Below are 11,516 nucleotides of genomic sequence, written 5' to 3'. Positions count from 1 at the left end.
GCATCCAGAGCCTGTGCCCCGCAACGGGAGAGGCCACAACAGTGAGAGGCCCGCGTACCGCAAAAAAAAAAAAAAAAAAAAAAAGAGGTTTAGCTGCCTCATCTAAACCCCTAGAGCTTTGGGCCTTCCACTAGTCGTCCGGCAGAGGCAGTGCAGGAAGACAAGCTAGGAATGAGGCAAGTGGGTCCAGTTCTGGTCTCATTTCCCCAGCCATGCAAGTCACAGCCACTGAAGCTCCAGGACACCCTCACCCAGAAGAACCTGGTGAGGCCGTTGCTCTCCACGAAGCCCAGGAAGACCCTGTGAAAGGGACTTCATAGACATACTTGGAAGAAATCACTGCCTTAACGCATCTTATGGTCCTGGGAGCCCTCAGGGCTCTGACCCAGATGGAGTGCAAGCTTCTGAGGCAGGCTGGGTCCTAAAAGTTCTTGGATTTACCTCTTAAAAAGGAAAAAAAAAAAAAGGTCTATATCTGTCTATCTACCTATCTACCATAAAATATGATATAATTTTTTTAATGCATAAAACATGCACAGTTTAAGAAATAATTATAAAGCAAACACATCATGGTCTTGATCACCCACAAGAAAACACTGCTTGCACCCCAGAAGCCTCCCCTTCTTTCCTCTACAGGTGGTCCTGGTTTAGTCAATTAGCCTTATCTGCTTTTCTGGTTTTAACATTACTTTCATGGCTACAGAATGTATAAAACTGGTTCCATTCTCTTAAAAAAAAAAAAAGATACATGAAGTTTGGGGGTGGGTAGGAGCATTCTCTGCAGAGGGGATGTTCAGGCAGAGGAAGTGGGGGTGGGGAATGAATGAGAACAGGGTGTGGAGAGGAGGGGGAAGTGTGTGAGGAAACAAAACAAAATAGGGAACATGGGCAGGGGGTGAATCTGGAAAGGCCGTGAGTATCAGGCAGAGTTTGGGTTTTGCTCTGAAGGTGAGGAGCAGTTGGACCAGAGCTGCGGTTCAGCAAACTACTCTGATGGTGCTGGGGGCGTGTGCAGGGAGGGAACCAGGGAGGCAGGCGGTGATGAGGGGCTGGACTGGAGGCAGGTGAGTAGGCTGGTTGTGAGAGAGGAGAGGACTCGGTGTCGTGGGTTGGAGGGGGTGGGAGAATAAAAAGTTGGTGCTCAAGTGTCACGCTGCTGGCCACGGACTCCTACCCCAGAGCGGAGGCGGGTGGAGGAAACGCAAGTCAGAGGCCGGCTGGGTTTGGGAAACGGTGAAGCTGTTAAGTCGCCCGGGGAGACTATCCATGGGGCTAGTGGGTCTGCAGCTTGGAAGAGAAGTCAGAATCAGGAGAGGTTAACCGCGCAGGGACTGAGAAAGACAGCCAGAATGGCTCTTGGAGAATGAAGCCATCAGAAGAACACAGGAGCACAGGAGGAGCCCCAGAGGGAACAGCCTAGAGAGAACGAGGACCAAGAAGTCCCCGGAGAGGGAGCCTAGAGGGGGAGGGAGGGCCGGCATACCCAGGGCTCTCCCCTAGGTGGTGCAGCCCCTCAGGCCACCCCCCACATTCCCCACTGTCCCCATCTCCCTGCCCCCTCCCCTCCCCTCCCCCATCCTCCTCCTGACCCGGGTGTGTAACAGTGGTCCGCGTGGTTTCCCAAACTCTCAGCCCGGCCACGAGGACACGTGCAAACTGCACAGAACCCCTCGCACACTTCATAACCAGGAGGACGGCTCACACTGCCGGAGCCAGGAGGAAGCACGCAGGCAACCTTGCCTGTGAATAGCCCCTCAAGTTTCGGGGAAGCTGGAAACCACACATCCCTACACCTCTCCAGCAGACACCACTGGGTCCTTCCGGGAGCAGCAGCCTCCAGAACTGGCCTTGACCAGCCATCACACGGTGGGAACACAGAAGCTGGGGGTGGGAGGCAGCCGGCGAATCCAGACAGAGGGGCGTAGGCTGAGAGACCAGAGACCAGAGCTCTCCCTGCACAATCCCGGCTTCATGATGTGCTGAGGAGAGGCCCTGCTCTGGCTGGCAGAGCTGCAATTGATTAACAGCTCACAGCCGGACCGGGGTGGGGCGGGGGGGCCGGGATGGGGAAGAGGGGGAGAAGGCAATCAACATCAACCCACCACCCTACTTACCAGCTGGTGAGCTGTTAATTAGGTTTCTATAAACCCCCATAACCGAATTATAAATTGGCCTCCAATAAATAAAAATAGAGAAGGCAGTCAGCTCTTCTGCCTCGCTGCTATCTCAGTAAAGTTCTATAAACTGATGAACACCTGTGGCATGAAGATCCAAACGCTGGAGAGGTAAATGCAGAATGGAGCCGCGATGCTCCCCACACGGCCCACCGTGCTACCACTCCCCACAGCCAGCGACCTGGAAACACGGAGAGTATTAATGCAGCAGCAAGACCAGAAGACAAGAAAGGCACAGGATGCAGAGAGAGGGAACAGATGCCCAGAGCCCCTGTCTACCCTTCCAGCAGAGAATAAATAGTAAAACTTAACTTAGCTTAATAGACTTGGAAATAATTTTACTTTAATTTTTTAGGACTTGTTCATGATTTATATTCTCATTCTGTGAAACATCAGTGTAAACAAGCATGCAGATAATTCAAGACAATTCAAGACCAAAAAGAAGGTAAACCAATCATCATCAGCTATGCAGATGAGGCCCTTACATATACTCATTGAGTCTAATATTGCAAATAACATCAGTCTTCTAGAGCAAGAGTTTATTTGGGGTATGGAGTGGGGATTTGGGAAACCAAAAGATTTATATCTATGGAACATCCTATTTCAATTTTTTAAAGTCAAGCAATATCTTAATGTGCTTTCCTTTAAAAATTATTTAAACCTTATAGAATGTCTAGTAGGAAGCAAAGAATGTGCCTTCAACATGAATAAGTATCTCTTATTAAGCCTAGGAGAAAGGCCCCAGGAGAAACCAAACCTGCCAAACAGCTTGATCTCAGACTTCTAGCCTCCACAACTGTGAGAAAATTCACTTCTGTTGTTTGAGCCCCTCAGTCTGTGGTGCTTTGTTATGGCGGCCCTAACAAACTAACGTAACTGACATCCAGACATCAAGAGATACAACCTGAGAAAATTAGCCTTGAGTCGATGTAAGTCAACTGTATTTCAGACTTAAAATGGTTTTAGGATAATAAGAGTGTTATTTCAAAACAAGTTCTCTAATATCCTTGCTAATGACGTATAGACAAAGCCTCAGATTCAGAATTAGCATCATATGTAAACCTCCCATAGCTTGGAGCTCCAGTAACTTCTACGGAAAGAAAGCAAAGGCCAGATGTAATCAAATGACACATAAGTGAAAGATAACAAGAAAACAACAGAAAAATAAGTAACTCTTACCTTACACTGGTTGGATATAGCTCTGCTGTATAAAGGTATACAAGGCCAAACGCTGCCCCTATGGAAAATTTTCCAGCCATAGTTGCCACCACACACCAAACATGGTAATCCTGAAAAAATATATATTAGCAAAATAGACCATCATTTTGTCATCAAGTAATATTTTTAAAAGAAAAATAGAAAATCCTTAAAATTATTACTTAAAACTTTCTAATTCTCCAGTATTTTTCAGAACAATGAAGAGTTTTATTTTGTAAACTCGACGCATGGTCTGCAAAAGCTTTCCATCTTTATGAAATTTAGAGGCAAGTTTTATTGTGCCTGCCTGCAGCCTTGGAGATTTCAAATTACCAAATAAGAAAAGCTATTTGGGAAGAGACACTTTGGAATGAGACCCTCCCAGGTGGTTTCTGCTGTCGTCCCGGACATGTTCTGCTTCCTGCAGTGGTTCTCAGAGACCTCCCACAGTCCATCTTTTCTCTCCTCCTCTGTCTGCCAGCTGGGTGTTGAGACCCAGGTGACCTTGGAGCTCATGAGTGAGGAGTGGCAGCACTTCTGTCAACCCGAGTCCCTGAATGATTCCATGGAGACAAACACCCCCTTCACCACTCCCACAGCCACCAACGAGGTACACCCACATCGAACTTTCTATGAGCAAGAAATAAATGTCTATGATGTGAAGTTACTGAGATTTGGTGGTGCCTCTATTAAGGCAACCAGTGTCACCTTAATTACTATTGTAGACGATATTTGTTGAATGAATTAATGGGACTTAAAAAATTTTGTATTGTGTTGACATTACCATTTGGAGAGAAGTTTTATTAGAGGGGAAAAATTTGTGGCTAAGGGTTAGTACTCTATTTCTAGAAATCCCCATCAGCCACTTTCCTGTCTTCCACATTACCGCTGGGGCTTAACCACTGTAGAACCTGAAGGTTCTAGGGTTTCCCTAAATCTTCACCACTCAAAGACAGCTGCCATCAACTCAACAAATATAACTGCAAGCTACTTAAAAACACAAACAAAAAGGGTGTGGATGAAGCTCCCTCAAATTGGCAGAGACCTCCTTGTCTTAAGCAGTTTTAACTGATGTGTATCAGTTGTATATATCAATCACCTGGAAACATCAATACATAAAACATGTGATTCACCAAACCTGATAATTAAGTGAAGCGTTACTATAAAGGGAAGTCACTGGTTAGCTTAAGTTAAATTTCAAACAATATGCAAAACTTAAAATGCCTTGATCTAAATGTTGAGATACTACTGCTTAATAATTATAAAATCGATTTAAAATAAAGTATTGTTAGAGTGACCATATTTTCCATATTGAGAATGAAAATACAGGTTTTACATTTTGGGGGGAAAGAGAGGAAGCACTTCTGGCTGCAAGAGGTATTCTAGGGGATGGAGTTTGCCAAAATACAGGAATGTGAAAGTCGTTTCAGTAGTTTATGGCACTGTTTCTCACTAAGAAATTGAATTTTAAAAACAAGCTCCTTGGGAGATTTATGCACACTAGAAATTGGAAACTACTAATCTACCACAGTGGAAAAAAAAAAGACTACTTAAACTGGAACAATCCTGAACATAAGACTCATCATATCTTTCAGCTGTCTCCATGGCCCCCTCCCTCCTTCAGGTTTCTGATCAAACATCACCTTCTCTGAGAGGCACACCATCCTCAATCACCTTAGATAAAATAAAATAGTTCACATGTGCGTTCCCCCTCCATACACAGTCATCCGCCATCCCTCACCCTATTTTGTTTTTCTTCATTATACTCAGAGAAACTTGACTTACTGCACATTCTCAGCCCCTAGAAAAGAACCTGGCACATACTAGAAGCTGGATAGATCTTTCATGAACGAATAAAAGTTTAAGATGACGATAATTACTGGAAGGTGCAATCTACTCTTCTCACTCAGGATGATCACGTTGGCAAAATACAACAGTGGCCATCTCTCGGAAGTGGGATTATAGGCTTTTCCCCCTACCCCCGCCCCACATTTCTTTTTTTCCTTAAATTTTCAGCTATCTGTGTAACAGAGAAAGAGTCACTTTTAAAGAAAACATTTAAAATACTATGTACAGCATATACTCTATCCATATGTCTTCATTCATCTTCATATTCATAAGCTGAAAATGCTCCCATCACACCGTCACAGTATAACTAACCATTCCCTAAATAAAACATAAAGTGACTCACCTTGGGGATCACCATAATCACACCATTGGTCACTGCACTTGAGAGAAGGGAGAAAACCAGAATGCTTCTTCTCCCCACGTGGTCCATCCCGAAGCACACAAAGATGTAGGCAGGAATTTCCACTGCACCTGGCATGGAGCAAAATGATGCATCTCAATAAGCCACAGTGTCCAACTGAACAAGGGGACCCTGCCTTCTAACCCACCACCCAAAAGCCATGGTCAGCCCTCTCTCTGCTTCCAGGGGCTTCTAAGAACTATCTAACAACTGCCTGAGAGGCAGCAAGCCCCACGACTTTTTTTTTTTTTTTTTTTTTTTTTTTTTTTGCGTTACGCGGGCGTCTCACTGCCTCGGCCTCTCCCGCTGCGGAGCACAGACTCCGGACGCGCAGGCTCAGCGGCCATGGCTCACGGGCCCAGCCGCTCCGCGGCATATGGGATCTTCCCGGACCGGGGCCCGAACCCGCGTCCCCTGCAACGGCAGGCGGGCCCCCAACCACTGCGCCACCAGGGAAGCCCCCCGCGACTTTTAAACTCACTGGAGTGGGCAGGATGTTTGCTGTGCCGTGCACTAATGCTCACATAATCTGCCTAGCACTTATCACCTGTCTTCGGAATCTTATCCCGGACTAGGCAGGAAGCTCCCCAGGACACAACACAGTGACTGGAGGATGGGCCGGTTGAATGAATAAATATGTAAATTAATAGGCAACATTGATCTTTTTTGACCTTTGGCTTCTTCTGCTTGGCAGAACTATGGGGAAATGTTTGTACTGTAGCTTCGAACATAGCAATTAAAGTAGAAGATTCAGTGTCAGCTTTACATCTATCAGCCAGAATGCATCAGGAGGCAAGCAAGAAGTTCTCTCAGCAAAACCGACCAAACCCAATAATAGCCTTTGAGAAACTGTCACTGTTTACTAGCCTAGCTTGTCCACGTAATTCAAAGGTCTGTTCTTTCGAACCTCCGGAGCTTGCCTAACCCCAGGACACTACCCACCACTGCCTTTTAGGACTGATGTGCATTTTCCCATTCAACTACAGAATGCTGCAAGCACCTGGACCGCCAGGTCTGGGTCTACGTGTCTCCTACAGCTTTGGGAACATATCTCTGCAGGTGGACACATATTTTCTGAGTGAACATTCTTAGCAGTACATCAGAAATTAAACTCAGTTGCAGCTGCTCAGGAAAAAAAATGGCTGGGCAAAGACAAAAAAAAAAATAACATTCTGAGCCCCATTGGAGAGACAGCCTCACTCCTTTTCATTAACATGGAAAATAAACAACTCCAGAGAAAAGGCCTCCCTTTCACAGACCCTGCTGTTGGGTCCATGCCTCCAGGCCCGAACAGTAGGTACATCTATTACTCTACTCTTTTGTTTGTTTGTTTATCAAACACTTTTCAAGGTCAAATAAATCAATGATTCTCCAAAGGACCTCATGGGAATAGGCCTGGATTATAACCCCCACTTTCCAACTCAGATTAAATGACTTGAGCCCAGTGAGTAAGTGACAGCTCAGGGACTGGTCTTTGGGAGCCAAGGCCCCTTTCCTGCAACCTCCCTCCCTCATGTCTGGTTCCCTCCACGTCTGACTCAGGGCTCCCCTCTCTACAGCACTGTGTACAAGGCCACCAACCGACTTCCTGGAGCCTAGCAAAGCTGCACAGCAACTGGGAAACAGCTGAAGAGACCTTTTAAAGTATATTCCACCTTGATGTTTCTTGAGTTGTTGTATAGATGCTGCATCTAAATTTTGACTTGACTATGCCTGGGATAGAAATGGTGCAACCAATGAGGCCCAATCTGTCTGGGATTAGGACCATGTGCCCTTATCTTCTTTACTTTATAATGTATAACCCGATTCTGCTTCTATCTCCACATAACCTCAAAGATATATCTTCAGGCTACTGTAGCGCTTATCACCTGCAAGTAGCACAAAACCTAAGCTGAAATTCCCACTAGCCCCAAACCATCTCAGGAGATGAAAACTTGTTCAAAAATTTCACAGCACGGAAGTGTTGACTAGAAGCGTCTGTCAGGCAGAGGGCTGCTGGCAAGGGTAATGACATGAAAAATCAAAGGCAGTGGAGACTTTAAAACCATGGTATTTGTCTTGGAAACATTTTTATATTTACGAGATTGCCCGGTTTCTTGAGAATTTACATCTCCATCAAAATTAAGACTATAGCATAAAGATCTAAAACTCCAGCACTCCTAAGCTTCCCCATGCCACTCCCCACCCTACTTCATTCTCCTACCATTTGCTGCTCTGTTCTACGAATACTGCATCCTTTCTCCAATTGACACATAGAATGTGTTTGAAGTCAAGATAGGCTCTTTTTATAAACTTGTTGGTCTGCTCAAAGAAAGAGTAAAGTTTTTTTCTTAAAATTACTTCTCTCATAATTTCTGCTGAGCTATAATAAACAAAAACAGGTGTCTCATTAGAGCACTTTAAAGAGAAGGGATGTTAGCTACGTATAAAAAATTTAAAGCAAACTTTTCTGGGGATAATATCAAATACAAGCAGCCTACACGGAAGTAAACAGCTGGACAAATTCATTTCTGATAATTCTCTCGTGTCTGGTATGAATTTGGTTTACCCTAGGAGTCATGCCTCAAGCTATCACAGCAGTATCTGAAGCTATTTTAACCTGCTACTGAATTAAAAGAAGCATGACAACATAAATTACAGTTGCATGTATTTAGGTTATTTTACTGACTAAAATTCCTAAACTAAGGACATTTGAAGGTAGAAAGATATCAGAAGATCTCCAAGACATGTTAAATATTAAAAGGAATGCAACTTGCAAAGAACAGTATGTAGTGAATAATCTCATTTATGTTAAAATATAAAACGTTTATCTTCACAAATGTATGGAGATGCATAAAAAGAGATTTGAAAGTACAAGCAAAAGGTTATAGAAGTTACCTCTGAAGGATAGTTCTGAGATGGCAATGGGCTTAAAGAAAGGAAGCAAGCAAGGAGAAGAGGCAGAAGAGAAAGGAGGGACTCAAGTCTTCTAACTGTTTGCATTTTTTTAAAGAGAATATATACATGTGTAACACTAAAAGGGACCATAATCACGTAGTTGGCAGTATTGTTCCTGGTAGAAAAAAAGACAATAGAAACACTCTCAAAACTTGGTAGAAATTTCACTTCATGGCTACAACTTAAATGTAATTTAACCACTTACCTGTGAGGAAGAGATTTAAATATTCATTGCCTCCCAAATTAACAGAATTCAAGGAGAATGTGTAGAACCCAAAACACCCCGTGAACCAAATCAGCCAAACAATAAGTGTCCTTGTTCCAATACTCCAGTCATAAAACAGATCTGACAGGGTGTGCTTCTCAACTTGAGAGGGCTTATTACCAGCAGAACCATTGTGATCCAGTGATAAAAGTTCTGACAGTTTACAGGATCTTGTCCTATTCCACTTGGCCATCGTATCAATTACTTTTTGTGCTTCTTCATATTTTCCCTCTGAGAGAAGCCAAAAAGGTGTCTCTGGGAGCATCCAACAGCACAGGACAAAGGGGACAGTCACTGTGGAGAGGACTATCTGATAGATCCACCAGGTCCTGACCAAGTAGCCCGTCAAAGCCACCACCATGGTTCCAAAAGCAAAAAAGGAATGCAAGTGGATGGATGCCCACGTCCGAGACTTCATGCCGACAAATTCTGTCACATAGACAAACACCACCACGAGATAGCCACTTCCAGACTGCAAAACAAAGCAGGGAGGGTGGTCCAGATTTAAGGTCACACACATAACTACTAAGGAGTCCAATCTCTCCGCAAATCACACATAGGCAAGAAAGAAAATGACAAAGCATTGTTTTCTGAAACCCGTATCATATTTATACAATGGCGTTTAATCCGATCCATCCTTCTTCTTTAAATGGGTCCTTTCATCTTCCCACACCCTGTCCACCCCAAATGGCAAAACTTGAGTGGTTATGCATGATATAAATGTTAGACACTGCCTTTTGCTTCATTTAAATATTCCTTTACAGTGTGAATTTATGTCTCAGTTCCTTGCAAATGTGTGTATCAATTTATCTATATAGAGAAGAGCTTTATTATCAAATCCTAAATTTTAAATGCGGACAAACAATTTATGGTAACTAGTGAGAAGAAAAAAGGTTTGATTAAAACTTCATTTTGACAGGCAATAGCAACAACAACAAAAAAACAGACAAACTGCACTTCAGGGAAATTCAAAATTTCTGTGCATCAAAGGGCACTATCATCACCAGAGTGAAAAGCCAACTTACGGAATGAGATATATGCAAATCATATATCTGATAGGAGACTAACATCCAGAATATGTAGAGAACTCCTAAAACTCAACAGTAAAACAAACCCTTACAGGATATTTGGTTCTGTCAGAAACATCCACAAAACATTCGGTCCACACCAAAAGGTCCCTGAAATTTGTTCCTATCCAAAACATCCATGAGCATATTTGGTCTATGCCAAATGGTTTTGAACAGGACCAAATACCAAGTACCTTTTGGTCTGGACCAAATGTTTTATGGATGCTTTGGACAGGACCAAACGTCTGCTAACCAAACAAACAATCAAATTCAAAAATGGGCTTGGATTTTTCCAAAGAAAATACAGGAATGGCCAATAGCACACAAAAAGATGCTCAGCATTACTAATCATTAGGGAAATGCAAATCAAAATCACAATGAGATGCCACCTCATGGCCATTAGGATGGCTGGTATCAAACAAACAAACAAACAAACAAAAAATAACAGGTGCTGGTGAGTATGTGGAGAAATCAGAACCCATATGCACTATTGGTAGGAACGTAAAATGGTACAGCTGCTATGGAAAACAGTATGGGAATTCCTCAAAAAATTAAGACTATTATTACCATATGATCCAACAATCCCATTTTGGGAATATACCCAAAAGAACTGAAAGTGAGATCTCAAAGAAATATTTTTATACCCATGCTCATAACAGCATTATTCACAGTAGCTAAAATGTGGAAGCAAGCCAGGCATCCATCAACAGATGAATGGATAAGCAAAATGTGGTATATACATACAATGGAGTATTACTTAGCTTTAAAAAAGGAGTATTCTGACATATGCTCCAACATGAATGAACTTTGAGGACATTATACCAAGTGAAATGAGCTAACTCCAAAAAGACAAATACTATGTGATTCCATCTTTATGAGGTACTTAGAGCAGTCATATTCATAAGACAGAAAGCAGGATGGTGGTTGCTAGGGGTCGGGGGAAAGAGGGAATGGGGAGTTATTGTTTAATGAATATAGAGTTTCAGATTTGCAAGATGAAAAGAGTTCTGGAGATGGATAGTGGTGATGCTTGCACAACAGTATAAATGTACTTAATATGTACTGAACTATATGCACTTAAAAATAGTTAAGATGGTAAATATTGTTATGTGTATTTTACCACAATAAAAAAAATGGGGGAAAAAACTTTATTTTGAAAATAGGCCTATCTTTTTTAAAAAATAAATTTATTTATTTATTTATTTATTTTTGGCTGCATTGAGTCTTCGTTGCTGCGTGTGGGCTTTCTCTAGTTGTGTTGAGCGAGGGGGCTACTCTTTTGCTGTGCACGGGCTTCTCATTGCCGTGGCTTCTCTTGCTGCGGAGCACTGGCTCTAGGCACGCGGGCTTCAGTAGATGTGGCTCGTGGGCTCTAGAGCGCAGGCTCAGTAGTTGTGGCGCATGGGCTTAGTTGCTCCGCGGCATGTGGGATCTTCCCAGACCAGGGATCAAACCCGTGTCCCCTGCATTGGCAGGCAGATTCTTAACCACTGTGCCACCAGGGAAGCCCCCCAAAATAGGCCTATCTTTAACAAAATTTAGATTATAATAACAATATGTGACCCCTCATGGAATAAACAAAGAATGAAACAAATGATCGATTTTTTTTTTTTTTTTTTTTTTTTTTT

At 43.1% G+C, this 11,516-nt stretch overlaps 1 protein-coding gene across 2 annotated transcripts in view; it reads right to left on the bottom strand.

Moving 5' to 3' along the window:
* Window positions 1–11,516, bottom strand: part of SLC22A16 (solute carrier family 22 member 16) — a 33,835-nt gene that overhangs the window by 5,600 nt on the left and 16,719 nt on the right. The window contains exons 4-7 of one of the 2 annotated variants that reach the window (XM_007117958.2): window positions 8,762–9,293; window positions 5,563–5,690; window positions 3,354–3,463; window positions 2,256–2,355 (exon numbers count right to left, since the gene is read on the bottom strand). In XM_007117958.2, coding sequence (XP_007118020.1) covers window positions 2,256–2,355; window positions 3,354–3,463; window positions 5,563–5,690; window positions 8,762–9,293 — 870 coding nt within the window. The remainder of the gene's footprint in view (window positions 1–2,255; window positions 2,356–3,353; window positions 3,464–5,562; window positions 5,691–8,761; window positions 9,294–11,516) is intronic. The other variant, XM_028494546.2, reaches the window with a different exon arrangement.

This window comes from Physeter macrocephalus, chromosome 10 (assembly GCF_002837175.3).
Source record: "Physeter macrocephalus isolate SW-GA chromosome 10, ASM283717v5, whole genome shotgun sequence".
Lineage (NCBI taxonomy): Eukaryota > Metazoa > Chordata > Mammalia > Artiodactyla > Physeteridae > Physeter > Physeter macrocephalus.
The sequence above is the reverse complement of the archived record's forward strand: the minus strand, read 5'-3'. Positions and strand labels throughout refer to the sequence as shown.